This window comes from Puma concolor, unplaced genomic scaffold (assembly GCF_028749965.1).
Source record: "Puma concolor isolate L17-30 unplaced genomic scaffold, mPumCon1.1.hap2 unalloc_scaffold_36, whole genome shotgun sequence".
NCBI lineage: Eukaryota > Metazoa > Chordata > Mammalia > Carnivora > Felidae > Puma > Puma concolor.
In genome coordinates, this window is record NW_028240243.1 from 386 (window position 1) to 16,584 (window position 16,199).

General features: G+C 46.5%; 1 protein-coding gene and 1 long non-coding RNA gene across 5 annotated transcripts in view; one reads left to right on the forward strand and one right to left on the reverse strand.

Moving 5' to 3' along the window:
- Positions 1-627: 627 nt before the first annotated feature.
- Positions 628-16,199, reverse strand: part of LOC147571250 (leucine carboxyl methyltransferase 1-like) — a 30,141-nt gene continuing 14,569 nt past the window's right edge. For both annotated transcript variants that reach the window (XM_086696491.1, XM_086696492.1), the window contains 5 exons: positions 14,251-14,342; positions 11,706-11,827; positions 6,665-6,741; positions 4,576-4,637; positions 628-749 (listed from right to left, as the gene is read on the reverse strand). In XM_086696491.1, coding sequence (XP_086552617.1) covers positions 643-749; positions 4,576-4,637; positions 6,665-6,741; positions 11,706-11,827; positions 14,251-14,342 — 460 coding nt within the window. In that variant the 3' untranslated portion in view covers positions 628-642. The remainder of the gene's footprint in view (positions 750-4,575; positions 4,638-6,664; positions 6,742-11,705; positions 11,828-14,250; positions 14,343-16,199) is intronic.
- On the forward strand, positions 2,846-12,601 carry LOC147571251 (uncharacterized). 3 transcript variants are annotated; one of them, XR_015247578.1, is made up of 4 exons: positions 2,846-3,055; positions 7,070-7,172; positions 7,939-8,185; positions 11,781-12,601. It is a non-coding gene; the product is annotated as an uncharacterized LOC147571251 (long non-coding RNA). The 3 variants fall into 3 exon arrangements; XR_015247579.1 differs by having other exon boundaries at positions 12,018-12,601; XR_015247577.1 differs by lacking the exon at positions 7,939-8,185 and having other exon boundaries at positions 2,849-3,055.

Here is a 16,199-nt window from a genome sequence, read left to right on the forward strand (position 1 = left end):
CTCATGAACCATGAGATCACGACCTGAGCCGAAATCAGAAGTTGGATGCTTAACCAACTGAGCCACGCAGGCATCCCAAGAGCTCTCCTGATTTGTAAGTGGTTATTTCCCTGGCTATGTAGCACATTTGCCCAAATGGTGTGTTTCTACGTTCGCAGCGGGTTGCTGCTGGTTACCACTGCAACTGTAATAATCTACAGATTATAGCTTATGCGCCAATTTCCGTTCAACTGCTTTCACACGCATACTTAATATAATCTCCAAGCTGTCAGCGCAAAGCCTGACATGGGGCTCGATCTCCCCAACCGTGAGATCATGACCTGAGCGGAAATCAAAGAGTTGGACGCTTAACCAACTGAGCCACCCAGGCGCCCTGCAGTTGTAGGTTTCTATACATAGAATTATCTTCTCTCAAACTTTATGGTATTAGGCATCAGTATGTCATAAAAGCAATACACGTGATTCTGATGTGAAAACAGGAGAAACATTGCTTCTCAAAAACTTAGAAAACCTCCCTCATAGCCATGAAATGATAAACATTTCAGAATTAAAAACGGAACACGGGTCTCATGCTGCACTTTCACCTGACCTTATTTCGTATTCGCATGAAATCACAAACGCGTAAGAGGTTAAAACAAGATCTCACTGTGGATTCATGTTCCATTTCTTTAGCTTCTCTTCGAGTTCAGGTGAATCTCGGAGATCTGCTCCAATAATGGCATAGCTCTTTGAATCCAACAGGTGTCCATCTGGAAAGAGATTATCATTTCAACAGAAATTCATCCAGAGATGGTCATTTCAATGGATTTCTTTTCAAAATTAAATTATTTTTTCTCCATTACACAAATACATGTCCCACTGCAAAAAGGAAAAAAAAAAAATCAGGAAGGAGGAGGGTGGAATGAACGAAAATCACATCTTCCAACTATTAATGTTTTGGTATAGAACATTCCAGTCTTTCTTCTATACATACAACATAACCCCATACACACAACATAAGCACATTTTCTGTCACACAAATACGTACACACACATCACACAGGAAAAAGAAAACAGGGCCAATTCTTCTTTTGAAAACTGCTTTTCCTACTTAACAGTAATATCAATGACATCATCGTCTGTAATGATTTCCTAGCATTCCATCAGTGGATAAAACGACTTACTCAGCCAAGCCCTCACGATTAGGCCTGTGGTATCTCCAAATTTTCTCCATCTGAGGCACTGCGATGAGCATCTTTGTATAGACCTCATGAAGCACCTGTCCAGTTAAGTAGGTCTCTAGGAGTAGAATTAGGAGGTCAAAGGGTAACCTATTTAAGTATTGGTACCGATCGGCTGGCCACTCTCTAAATGTCGTGCCAATTTGTGAGATACTGTGTTTAAAAGAAAATAGCTTCTAAAGTATTTACAAATACAATGATGACATTTGCTTGAAAATGCTCCCACAGAGGTCAGACAGAATTGGTTTCTATAGTGGTTCTCGAGCTTTGGCAGTCATCAGAATCACCTGGCGGGCTTGTTAAAACAGACTGATGGCTTCTACCCCCCAGGTTTCTGATGTAGCAGATCTTCCAGAAGTAGACATTTTGTCAAATTCTTTCAAAAGCTAGACATCTGTATTTCCAACAAATGCTCCGCAGTGGTGATGTCACTAGTCCAGGACTACACTTTTAGAACCACTGGAACGGATGAAATTGGCCACAGTTAAAAGTTCCGTGATGGGTACATGGAGGTTCATTTACTTATTTATTTTGAGAGATGGCGGGGGGTGGGGGTGGGGGGAGAGTGGGGTAAGGGTGGAGAAAGAGGGAGAGAAAGAATCCCAAGCAGGCTCTGTGCTAATAACACAGAGTCCAGTGCAGGGCTCAGACTCATGAACTGTGAGATCCTGACCTGAGCCCAAATCAAGACTTGGCCATTTGACTGACTGAGCCACCCAGACGTCCCCCTTGATTTACTCATTCGGACTTACTTTTCATTGTGTGCCCATTTAGATACTTTTAAGTTTCACCTCATGCATATTTCAGCTTTAAGAAATGATCAATTTCAAGATGCGTATTTTTTCTCAGTTTCACATTTCTGAAATGAGGATGCATCAGTCAATAACGTTTCGGTTTAACTTAGCAGCACCTTTTCTTTCCTGATGGAAAATAAATAGTGTGATTCTTGCAATCACAGCCTCAAAGGTTTAATGAAATAGGGCAATTTTTCAGTGAAAGTGTGTCAGTGTTATCATCGCCTATCACTTTTCTCAAATTTTCACTCACATTTGTATTTTCATTAATTTTTATTTCAACTGTCCCTCTCCCAGTATGATGGCAAGATCAAAAACTATCAAGGACAGGACTAGAAAATTTGCCTACACAAGACACAAACCCAGAGTTAAAAACCAAGTGAAAGGCTAGGAAAGAAATCTGCCAATCAACAGTTGATGAGGGATTTATATCAAAGAACATTGCTTTATGTTGTAAAGGATTCCTATAAATTGAAAAGAAAATGAAACAATGCAACTGGAAAATATATGAGCAAAGGAAATTTACAAAGAAATCCCACAGGCCAACAGAAGGAAGGGTACTCCGTTCCACTAGCCCGTTCAAAGTTATAAAAATTTAAAACAAACAAAAAAAGTTACAAAAAATTTTTTAATTCATAGATTTGGCAGACTGGCAGGAATTTTTAAAAATGGTAGTAGCCAGTGTTAGCGAGGGTGTAGGGAAAGAGAACCCTCATCTACTCTAGTGAAAATACAAATTAGTCGAAAGGGTCTTGAAGCACGGCTTGGCAGTAGCTATTAGAATTCATAAGGTACAATTTTTTGAACTGGCAATTCCTGCAAATATGCACCTATAACTAGGCTTTCTACAAAACTGTTTCACAGGAAACCATAAAGAAGGCGGCAATCTAAAGGACCATCAGGAGCGAAGACGTTAAGTAAAATGGAATTTCCATGCAGAGGAGTACTACGAAGTCACCAGAAATAACGAGGTAGATCTAATATGGCAACATGAAGACAGCCGTGCTTCACTAGGATGCACGAAGAACAAGTTTCAAAACAGTACGTGTAAATGATTCGCTTTACTAAAATTATACATAAAACTGTATTTATTTATTTATAGAAGTATAGATTCCCTCTTTCAACAAATGCATGTTGATCTACATCATATATATTTATTTATTCAATATAGGCATACATTCCTTCAACAAAAATTTACTGAACCTTTTGCGGGCCGGGCACGGGATTCTATTTCCATGTGTATTTTCTTACGCGTGATATTTACCTGCCTCTAGGTACACTGTCCATCCACAGGAGAAAACACCCTGCACGGTGGTTATCGTGGTGGGGGGAGAGATTACGCAGGGTCTTTACTTTCTACTTGAGCTGTTTCTACACTGATGGGTCGAAGGCAACGCAAAGGGCTAACCCTTTCATTACAGCTAATCCTTCTGACGCAAATATTTTTTTAAAATTTTTTTTTCAACGTTTTATTTATTTTTGGGACAGAGAGAGACAGAGCATGAACGGGGGAGGGGCAGAGAGAGAGGGAGACACAGAATCGGAAACAGGCTCCAGGCTCTGAGCCATCAGCCCAGAGCCTGACGCGGGGCTCGAACTCACGGACCGCGAGATCGTGACCTGGCTGAAGTCGGACGCTTAACCGACTGCGCCACCCAGGCGCCCCCTGACGCAAATATTAACCAAATACACAGAAAAGTGTGACGGCTACAATGTAGAGAAAGCAGATGTGCCAGCCAATGGCAAAGCCTGAGGAGGTTCTACTTAAAAATTTGTACGACGGAAACAAAGGATGGAGGAGATATTAGTTTCTGTGGGAGTCTGTTCACTAGGAGCGTGACGAGGGCACTGTGCTGGTGTAGAGGCCTGTCTAGTTGCCTGACGTTTCCTGTGTTCTCTGTGCCCACCATCTAAGGCCATCCTCTCTGAGCATGTTTTCTGGCCTGAATTATTAATAAGCCCCTTGAACTTCTCTGTCAGACACACACTGAACACAATGGGACATTCTGGAAGAGTGTTTGTGATCTTAGTTTCAAAGGCTTAGAAGGGAGGAAAGAGTTGTTGGAAACACTCATACTGAAAACTTACGGGGAAAAACTGAGCCCCGGGGCCAAGGACCTAACGTAACAGGTGAAGCGGGTCAGGTACGAGACAACAGCGGTGGGGATGTGCATTCCCTCTCAGCGAAGCAGCCATGTAGGAGTCAGGGTCTGAGGCTGCCGGACTGGATTTTTCCAAGGAAAAGATTTTCGGGAAGAAGCTCCTATATTTGAAATGTTTGCAACTCACTGAAATGTTTTTCAAAAGATTTAAGATTGGGACCTATGGACACCTAAGAGGGGCCATACAAAAAATTGTTTCAAGTTCCTTCACAGTAAATGTGATGCAGAAGTATACACCCTGTGACCTCATGTGCACACACGCGCAGACTCAGACGCGCAGGCTCACACACACACACACACACACACACACACACACACACACACACCATCTTTAAAAAGAAAGGGGAAGAAAAGCAGAGAGGTAGCCCATACTGTATTACTTAGGTTAAGGGTACTTGCCAATTTGCAGTGTGTCCTCTGAATGTAATTCTATAATGGGTTGTAATAAGAAAGGCTTGTGTCTATGGGAAGATGGGAAAGAGAGAGAAATGAGTCAAGTAGCTTAGTTAGTGAAAAAACGCAAACACCCACTACCGAAATGGCCAATAGGTACCGCTACTGCTCAAAGCAAGGGCGACTCCAGAGGGCCTGCTGCTTAATCACGTCTGACCCTAGGCACACACATGAAAAATTCAGTGGATCAGCTGTCAGAGTAGGTCAGTAAGCGTTACACTCTGAACCTGACGTCAAGTCACAAACTGATCACGAAACACTCAAGACGGAGAAATCGCCAAAGATAGGCTAGCGATATGTTTCCAAACGTTCCAGTGTTTTCCAAGCCATCTCTCGTTTCCTGCTTCTGCTCACTCAATTAAAACTTTTAACCATTATTAACCACAGACAACTAAACAAACCGATTCCTACTCAGACCTGACGTTCAGTAACATTTCTGTGATGACTCTGCTCTCCTCCAGAATGTGCAAAAAATTAGACAGCAGAGAGCCGATTTCCGTATCGCAACCACCATACACACATCTTTCACCCCAGAAACCTCCTCTAGGCTTAAGTGAGAGCCCACCTGCTCTTATTTGACTCGGTGTCCTAACAAGCTAGGTCGTATTCTGTGGCTGCACAGCGTCAGATGCCATAGCGCATCTCAAATGCACACTACGTGGGGCGCCCGGGTGGTCAGTCGGTTGAGCATCCAACTCCGTTCGGCTCAGGTCATGATCTCGCACACAGCTCGTGAGGTTGAGCCCTGCGTTGAGCTCTGTGCTGACAGCTCAGAGCCTGGAGCTTGCTTCGGATTCTGTGTCTCCCTGTCTCTGTGCCCCTCCCCAGCTTGCACTCTGTCTCCCTCTCTCAAAAATAAATAAATATTAAAAAAAAATTTTTTTAGATAAAATGCACATTCCGTGTAATATAATCTTGTATTTGGAAAAGGGGAAAACTTGTTTCCATAGGGTAAGTTAGAAAAAAAAAAAAACTTGAAAACTATTTCTAGCTTGTGGGAATTACACCTCTTTAAAGGACAAGGTGAAAGTTTTAATGTTTACTAAAAATTTTTTTAAATGTAAGACTTAAGATTTTGTTTAAATGACTAAGTTAAAAAGAAGGGGAAGAAGTATACGTTAAAAACCACTGAGAAAATCTGACCTTGGGCTTGAGGTCAGGGTTTAAATTTCAGCTTTACCCCTTTGTCAACAGGTAACCTTATGGAAATTAGCTTAACTTCTTTGAGCTTTGGTTTCCTCAACTGCTAATAAAAGCATGTCATTCCTGAGTCGGCTCTGAGGGCTGAATGAGATCATCTGAGTGAAGCATTTCACATGGTGCTCCAAAAGCTCTCAGCAAAGATTCACAAACTCGTCATCTATAACTGCAGAATTCTTAAAACATGGACTCAGGGTGGCCCCCATACTATCTCATATATAGTAAATGGCCAAGTTGGCCTCCCATTATTCATTCAAACGCTATTTACTACACATCTGCTGTGAGACAGGCCCCTTTCTATGCTCTGGAGATACAGAAGTAGCCGGAGCACACATAAAAATTCAGATTATTGGAGCGCCTGGTTGGCTCAGTCGGTTAAGTGTCCACCTTTGGCTCAGGTCATGATCTCACGATTCATGAGTTCGAGCCCCACGTGGGACTCTGTGCTGACAGCTCAGAGCCTGGGCCCTGCTTTGGATTCTGTCTCTCTCTCTGCCTCTCCCCCACTCATACTCTGTCTCCCTCTCTCTCTCTCAAAAATAAATAAAACATTAAAACATTTTTTTTTTAATTTCAGATTAAAATTATACCACTATAGGTCATTTCTATTAAGTGTTCAGAGAAATTACGTTAACGGACAGAAGAGTTGCAAGGGAGGGGACATTTCATTTTGAAGACAGTTTGGAATGGGGATCTTGGGGCCAGAAAGAAGGTGGGAAGGGGGTAAAAGGGAAGAGTCCCCTAAAATGAGGTCTCTGGCGTTCAGACGGGCCACCTCCTGAACGCTGCCCCTGAATCCTACCGGGCTCTCTCATCTGGTCAAAGCCATACTCACTTGATGCTGTGCAGCTTTCTCGTGACTATCATGGGAAAGTCCACTTCAAAATATTTACTTGGGAGAAGATCTTCATCCTGAGGAAAAACACGCAGTAAGCTTTAGAATTATGTATTCACTCCTACATTTACTGACCACCTTCATGTACCGAGCGAGTACTAGGCCCCGAAGAGCATCAGGGCACTTAAGGGTTTGACATCCAGGAACGATATGGGCAGAGATGTATTTTCCAGATTACTGTGGTCTCCGCGTGGGGAATGGATGGAAGACAGGAGTCAGGGGTTCACAGCTGTCCAGGGAAGAAGTCACGGGGAGCCTGAACTGGGGGACCAGTGCCTGGGATGGAGGTGGGGGTATGTGGAGGCGCTGGGGGAGTAGGACCTGACAGAATTTTCCAAAAAGCAGATCGAGAGGACTCAGAGAGGGTCAGGACACCAATGCTGACCAGCATTTGAGGGATAAAATGGAATAAAACAGCAAAAATGCCGAAGCATCGCACACAGTGGGGGTGAGTACTGTTTTGTGACACGTTTACTTTTTTCTGTGAGGGGAGGATACAGCGGGTGGTAAAGGGCAGGTGCTCTGGAGCAGGGGACGGGGGTTCGAATCCCAGCTCCACCGCCTGTCTGCTGCGAGGCCCCAAAGTCACTCCACTCCCTGGGCCAAGTTTCCCTCCTCTGCGAAGCAGAGACAGGGACAGCACCTCACGGGGTTGTGAGGAGTAATGAGGAAATAAGTACACACAAGGGACACTCAGAACAGGACCTGCCTTAGTAAGTGCCACGTGTGTGCCTTTATCATTGACTGTCACGGGGACAGGGCGCCGAGGTGGCTCCGTCGGTTAAGTGTCTGACATTGGCTCAGGTCATGATCTCACGGCTCGAGAGTCTGAGCCCCACGTAGGGGCCAGGGCCCGCTTTGGATCTTCTGTCCCCTTCTCTCTCTGCCCTTCCCCCACCGGTTCTCTCTCTCAAGTTAAATAAATAAACTTAAAAACCTTATTGACATGGGTACTTAGAATTAGGTCTTGGCCTGGGGTGTACATTTATCTTTACTGAGGGCTGCAGTAAAAAAGCGTGCCAGACGCACACGCACGCACACGCACACACACACACACACACACACACACACACACACACACGACCCTGCTCCCCCTTCTACATCCACGGCCTGCTCTCCCCTTGGCCCCCTGGCCATCCTAGCACATTCTCTGTCATGTCCAACCGGTCCCTCAGCCCCGATGCGTATTCATGAACGCATTCTCTCCTCCTCAGCTCGCCAACTGCACACACTGTAAGGACACCGCTGTCTGGACCCTCAGCGACACCCTGCGTGTTGCCTGCAGCAGCTCCCGATGCCCCTGAGGCTTGGGGAAAGAAACAAGGCGCTCCACAACCTGGTGACCTGCCCGGCGCCCCCCCAAAGCGCTCTTCTAACGCCTCCGTATCCACCTGTACTTACATTCCACAAGTACAGAGCCGCTTACTTAAAGTGGAAAGAAAGACCAAGAAAAAGACAACGGTTGGTGCCCAGAACCCGGTGGTGGGCCTCACAGGTGTGGGCCGGGATTAAGGAAGAGCTGGGGTGAGGATGACACCCCTCTTTCTGACTTGAGCAACTGCGCAGAACACCATTTACGTGCACAGTAACGAGCGATGGACAGCAGGGACAGAGAGGGAGCCGGCCCCCCAAGACAGCATGACAGGCAGGGGGGAGCGGGGGGGCAGCAATCACAAGCAAGCATTTTCCAGTAGGAGGTGACCCTGAGGGCAAGTGTCAGAACTGTGAGAGCCAGCTACCCCTCGCCCTTGGAAAATCTCAGGGGATCTGGTCTGGGGGACAAAAGGGGAGGGAGGAAGGGGGAGACAGGAAGACAGAGACAAAGACCGTCTCCTGACCCATCAGAAGAGACACGCTCACCGATCTCAACCGTTCTCTCTCGGTGCTGCCGCGCTCCCCTGCCCGTGTGTAGGGCAGGGCCGGGTAAAAAGCTGTCCGAAGATATTCGGAGGAAACGTTTAGAGCATACCAGAAGATGACTTTTGCTAGGAAATTCCAGAACAACCTCTAAGGATTTCGCTCACATGATATGAGGTTAAGGACACGCTAAAATTCTAGAAGACCCGGAGAACAAAAGCAAATGCAGGACAGCATATAATCCTATAGCTCGTCTAGGACTTCTGACTTTCTAAAGAGCTTTCCCACTCATCAGCTACTTGCCCTCTTAAGAATGCCGATTAAGGGGTCACCATGGAGGGAGAGCTTCCAAAAGGCACACCTGGAGCTTTTAAGGAACAGACATCTTCTTTCTTGCCTTTGGGAAAGGGGCAACAAATGGCTGTGGGACATGACGCTTCAACTTTTTATTCTGGGATTCCCTAAGCCCTTCCGACACTCCACTCGCCAGTAGCTTGCACGTCACAGGAGGCATGGAAGGCAACCAGGACCGTGGATAGCTACCGGAGGGCAGCCGGGGACAACCGTGAGGAAGAGTATCCCGTAGGCTCAAAGGAGATCCAACGTGGCCGACCGCTGCACAGGCTGCCATATTGAGACTGACCCCCTGCGTCCTTGATCCTCTGGCCGTGTGGAAATAGGATTCAAGAGACACCAAGAAGCTGAGGTCCCTTAAAGGATTTCACTCACCCTTTATTCTTTGTCTGGGGTTGTACTGGCTTTCCTGCACCCTACTCTCACTCGCTGCTTGAAGGTGAGAGCCTTCAACTGTCCCTTCGACTGGTCTTGGGGCCTGACGTCATACAGAACGAGCTCACACACCAGCGGCAGCACAAAGCCTGTGACCCACAGCCAAGCCTCTGCTGGTGCAGCCAGGGGACCCTCCCAGGTGGAAGGTGCACGAGACGACAAGACTAGCCGACGAGATTTCCCCTCCTCTTTTACAGAAGCACATAGAGCTCAAAAACAGGGATCAGCGAACGTGCTGTAAACAGCCAGTACTCTAGCCTTTGCAGGCCAGACGGTCTCTGCTGTGACTTCTCCACTCTGCTGCCGTAGGGCTAAAGCAGCCATAGGGAAGATGGAAGGAACTGGGAGTTGGCAGTAAAACTTTATTTACCAACACAGGTGGCAGCCTAAGTTTGGCCCGTTCAGCTCCTGCTCCAAAGAGCAAACAAGCATCATTTTTCTAAAAAGAAACTCAGGTTTTTTTAAAACCCTTATAACTAATGTCATTATCAAACAAAACGAAAAAACTCCACCAAATTTTTCAGACCCTGCACTATTCTCCTTCCTCGCTCCTCACAGATAACCTTTTTCTTGGAAGGGGCACATGAGCTTCAGCGTACCTTGCTCAGAAATAAAAATCTCAGATTTAGTAATGATTAACCCACCTACACGGCGGGGGGAGAAACCAAACCACGGGACCACGTCGAAAAGGGTGTCAAGCCCAAAGGAGGAGTTTCTCCCGTGGCTTCTGTTCACACCGCACACATTCTGCCACTGCATTCTCTTCCAGTTCCTTCCACCACACCGTGGTCGCTGAGGCCCAGAGGCACCGCCGACCTATAGCAAAGAGCCCCCCCCCCACCCCCCGAGCAGCCGCAGGGCTCTCTGGAGAGAACAAGGAGGGAATCTGGACGTGGACGAACTGCAGTCCGTTGTTTGTTCCATGCTCCAGTGCCACTGGCTGTCCCACCTGGGGACGGCACAAGCTCTCGGAGCCCGCCTTGCCCCATCTGGGTAAACCCCCCCCCCCCACCTGCAGAGCTCTCATGTTCATTCCCGAGGTCATGGATGTGCACGCCCTTCAGAAACGTTAGGTATCTTATCCTGAATGAAGAATGCAGAGGCAACCGGTTAATACTAAGGCTGTGCTGAGGCCACTGATTTCTCGCCTCAGTGAGAGAGAGGCTGGGGGCACCGATGACCAAAGACCTCATCGGGTGAGCTGATGAGGGACAAAATACACACTCAGGTCGCATTAGGCCCACACACTCTAGTTTATCTTGGTGTACTTCTGCAAGAATCTGGGGAAATGCACGTACCCATGACTGCCACATGACCGACCTGACAGGAGAACCGAGAGAGATCTGTACAAACCTACAAAAAAGAAAACGCAATCAGTGAGATCGTTGTAGAGAAAAGGTTTGGTGCTACAATTCCAGCCCGGAATCAAAGACCAGGCCTGTGGTCCTGATTCTGCCACTAACTGGACCCATTTCCTCTTCTGTGAGGGAGTGTAATTAAACCTGCTCTTGAACCCTAACGAAGGAGGTGAGGGACCAAATCAGAGAATGGAGGGGCACCTGGATGGCTCAGGCAGTTGGGCTCTGACTCTTGATTTCGGCTTGGGTCACGGTCTCGTGCTCCGTGGGATAGGCCCCGCATCCAAGCCCCACTTAGGATTCTCTCTCTCTCTCCCCAAATGAATAAATAAACTTAAAAGGGCTTTGTGTCATGCTACCATCACCCAGCCTTGCAAATCTCCAAGCCATACTGAAGACACCGTCACGACGACAGTAAAGTCTTTCGTTGTCGTCAAAACGGCAAATGCATGGGCCCCTGGTCTCAGCTACTCCACTGGCAGGGCTCTTGCACACACGCAGAGAATGTATACAAGGATTTTGATCAAAAGCCCTGTTTGTAACAGCAGGAGCTAAGAAGCAAGGCACATATGTAGGGCCCTGGTGACATCACGTACGTGGCTGACAGTGGTGGCACAGCAGGTGCAAGCAGATGGGGACAGGGACGCGAGACAGGCAGTCACCGCATTCCTTTTGAATATATTTCTAGCATTTAAAAACATGTTTATTGACTTATTTTGAGAGAGAGATGGGGGAAGGGCAGAGAGGGAGGGAGAGTGAGAGAGTGACAGAATCCCAAGCAGCCTCTGTGCCGTCAGCACAGAGCCCAATGCGGGGCCTGAACCCACAAACCGAGAGATCACGACCTGAACCGCAGTCAAGGGTCGGGTGCTCAACCGACAGAGTCACCAAGGCGCCCCTGACATTTTTGAACCCGGTGGGAACCTTCAGAAAATTAAACAATTCGGGAAACAAGGGGGCGGTATTTTTTAATTTACCTTTAGTCTCCAGAAGATGGTATCCATCCCAGCCCCAAGATTTAGAATCTGACAGTGACATTCTGTCTTCCGTAGAAATGCCTTTATAAGCTGACTGACGCCATGGACGCGAGCAAAATATCCTGAGAGAGAGACAGAGACAAGCCATGACTCAGTGATGATGGAAATAAGCCTTGCCAAGTTCACCACACCAGGAGAACAAAACGCAACACTTCTGCCCTTCTTCAGGGGTAGCGGTTTAGGTTATCCATAGACCTTATGGGAGAAGTAACGACTTTAACATTCTCTTCTTCTTCTTTTTTTTTTTTAAAGCCATTTGAACCAAAAGAAGCACAATCTATCCAATGGTTGGATCAACTACCTTAAGGAAAACGCAACGTCCCCTAATTCTACATATGAAAGAAAAATATTTTACATCAAAACATGGGATCTCTTAGAAATGTGTTTTTTCCTGGCTCAGTGAAAGCTACTCTGAATTCTGCTGAAACTCAAAATTGGGAGACCGTCTGGAAAGTATTCTGGGGTCAGGAAATGGGGCAGATAAATGTCAAAGCAAAGACAGCCATATTTCTTATCGTGCTCCCTTCATCTCCATCCTGTGTGGGTTAGAGCCTCGATGTTTGTAAAACATCACAGGCGGGGTTGGGCGGGGGGCGGTGCACAGGCAAATGGTGCCTAATAAACTGACTTGTTAAGCTCTGGCGTGGGAAGCTGGACCAGAGGAGACAAGAAATAAAAGAGGGTCAAAGGAAGATAATATTGATCTGTGTTCTAAACACTTCTGCTTACAGTATTACTATTATAAGAACAAAATTTGAGTGGCATTTAGACACTTACTGCAATTTGACATAGGGATTTCATGTCTATGGGTTCTACTAGTAAATAATTTGAGCTTGCCGTTTTACATGTCTCTTTTGGGGCGCCTGGGCGGCTCAGTCGGTAAAGCGTCCGACTTCGACTCAGGTCATGATCTCACGGTCCGTGAGTTCGAGCCCCACGTCGGGCTCTGTGCTGACAGCTCAGAGCCTGAAGTCTGTTTCAGATTCTGTGTCGCCCTCTCTCTCTGACCCTCCCTTGTTCACGCTCTGTCTCTCTCTCTGTCTCAAAAATAAGTAAACGTTACATGTCTCTTCCATTTCACTTTTCTAGTCGATCCTTTTTACCGTGGGTTACAGAGTTATCACCCACAACGGACTGGACATTGGAAAAATTTTAAAAATGCTCCCCACACGCTGTTTGGGAAGCACTCTCCTACTATGGGGCCCTAGTCTAGCGATGCCAACCCAGGGAGAGGAAGAAGGAAGGCCGGAGGGCTGACCTGCTGCCCAGGGCCCCCAGCACCCAGGGCGCCATGGTGGGGCCCTGCCTCTGCAGCGTCTGTTAGGAAAGCGTCCTCAAGAGTGCGGGAGGGAGGCTTAAGGCCTCTTAGCCAGGCCTCGTCCAATCTTACTGATGCCTGGTTTCACCCTCAGCTCAAAGTAAGTACCATGTCCTTATTCTCAGGAAGCACCACTTTAAAATTTCTTCGCATTTCTCATTGAAACTACCCATAGGATCCGTCTTTAGGGCCAAGATGCCCTGCACCCACAAGAACTATGGTCGTTTGGCCAATTTCTCAATCTGGCTGAGACTAAGTCACCCTCCTGTCTCAATTCCTTTCACTGCCTTGATAGAAATGACTTGTACAGCCTAACAGTGTTACTATCACTTTAACAAGGCCAAAAAAAGTCATTCCTTCCATGAACAGACAGTTCACAGTAAAAGACATATAAATGGCTCTTCAACATATAAAAATGATCTTGGGGCACCTGGGTGGCTCAGTGGGCTAAGCAAGTGTCCGACTCCTGATTTCAGCTCAGGTCATGATCTCACGGTTCAAGGGTTTGAGCCCCACATCGGGCTCTGTGCTGACAGCATGGAGCCTGCTTGGGATTCTCTCTCTCATTCTCTCTCTCTCTCTCTCTCTGCCCCTCCCTGCTTGCAAGCAAGTGAACTCTCGTTCGCTAGCCTGCTCTCAAAATAAACATTTAAAAAAGATCTTAAAAAAATAATCCTAATGATCTTCAACTTCACCCAAAAATAAGAGGAATCTAAAATAAAATTACTGTAAGATACCACTTTTCATGTCTCAGATTCACAAAGATGAAGAGTTTCATAATACACTGTGTTGGTGAGGATGTGGGGAAATAAGCACTTTCATGTACTACTGGAGAGAAGGAACACTGGAACTCTCATGTTAAGAATGAATCCCTATGTTATACTGCTGGCTTTGAAATGGAGAAGGGGCCATCTTCCATGGAATGTAGGTGGTTTCTAGAAGGTAGACAAGAAAAGGAAATAGACTCTCCCCTATGGTCTCCAAAAGAAACGGCCCTGATGACACTTTGATGTTAGCCTAGTAAGACCCATGTTTGACTTCTGACCTTCAGAACTGTAAGATAATAAATTTGTATTGTTTAAAAAAAAAAAAAAAAAAGAGTGAATCCCTAAAACCCCAGGCCTCTCAGCTGATGAGGGAATAGTGAGAAGGGAGGGGGTCACTTGCCTCTGTTAATTTCGGGGGCCTTCCTCTCCTTAGACAGTCTTACAAAATGCTGGATGTAAGGGTCATGCCAGTAGCCAATGCTTACTGCAAACCTGGAAGGGATAAAAAGGGAGGCAGGTGAGTAGACGTCAGTAGATTCAGGTTCTCGGGAACCAGGTCAAGGAAGAAAACCATCTACTTCACAAGGCCAACACGCTCCCATTTAGCACTCCGTTACAAATGTAAACAGACTCAGCCATCCGCCGAGGTGCTCACTTACACTCCTCTCACCCTTCCCACGGCGGCCATGTGTCACCTCTCTTTATTCTGACTGCTAATTCCTTTCCCAGGACACTGGAGAGCATATAACCTCACCTCATCCCTCACCCAGAAGACGTGCAAGCATTTATTCACTCGGCAAACTCACTGGCCAGAACTATTCAGACAACCCTACTCAACCAGAAGTTCTGGGTCCACAGGAAAGGAGATCTAGAATTGTTTTGTCAAACTCGCCAATGACTCCCTAAGTATTTCCCCCGGCTCTGTCATTTCTGTCATTTCACGTCCCTTAAGGAGTAAAAGGAAAAACCAGGAACAAATAAACAGAACAGCTACAACCTAGAAAATGCCGTTGTAGCTTACCCTCTCTGGCATGCACTACAGCCTGGAAAATGCTACAGTAACCTAACCTCTCCCCAGGCCACACGACAGGGAATCAAAGCTCTAGTGTTCTAAGCCAGGGATCTGAAACCCCAATGACCACTTAAGGTCTCCTGGCAACCATGAGTGGAACCAGCCTTAGGACAAGGACATGTAATGGAAGAAACCTGGATCCTTAAGGCCGAGCCACTGTGGGCCTGCACCCCGCTCTACCTCTCCACAGACATTTTGAGAGTTTCCAAATGTCTTTATCGCTTAAACCAAACGGAGTCAGGCTTCTGTTACCTGCTACACCCTGAAGCATCCTAAGTGATATCCTGAGTGTATGAGCTCATTTCCCTGTTTCTTGATGAACAAGCGGAGAGGGGAAGGGGTGAGTGACTGTTACCCAGCTAGAGTCTGAGCTCCCAGAGGCAGATATGATATCTTCTCTTTACGTCCACTGACAAGGCTTACCGCTGCCTTGACTGTGGTCGGTGCTAATCCTGTACAAACCTATCCCCCCCCAGTCTCTCTCGTGTCCACGTTCACACATCCGCATACACACACACACACACACACACATAAGGAAGCACATACTTTTGGTTTCTCGAGGCAGCAAGTCAGCACGGAAATGCACAAAGCACTCATTAAGGGACACGATTTGCTACGGGCCCAGACTGTCCAAGTTTTCCAAGGGTGAACAGGCTCAGCTGTCTAAAACGGTGCTTTTCAAACGATGAATTATGGCCCACCCGTATAATAAAATCAGTGTAGTAGTCTGCAAGTCTCCATCTGTGAAAATGCAGTCGAATAGAGTGAAATAGAAAATATCAGTATGCATTCCACACTGTAAGAGTTAAGACGGTTTTGTGAAGCTTTTGTTGAGGTGGGTGTTTGGGGTAAAATGCAATGAAAAGTCTGTTCTCCAAACAAACAAAATAGACTCTTAAACACAGAGAACAAGGTGGTGGTTGCCAGAGGGGGCGGGGGGATGGACAAAATAGGCAAAGAGGGCTTAAGAGGTACAAACTTCCAGTCATATAAGTAACGCACAAAGATGAAAAGTGGAATATAGGGAATCCAGTCAATACTACTCTTATAACAGTACGGTGACAGATGTGAGGACACGTAACTGTGGTGAGTGCTGAGTAATATGTAGATTTGTCAAATCACTATGTTGCACGCCTGAAATTAATGTGACATTGTATGTCGACTATACTTCAATAAGTAAAAAAAGAGAGAAGATGGTGTTCTCACTGTTGGCGGGTTTGAGGGGCACCGGCCTCAAAGGAATCACCTAGTGCCATCTAGTGGTAAAGGCCGTATCT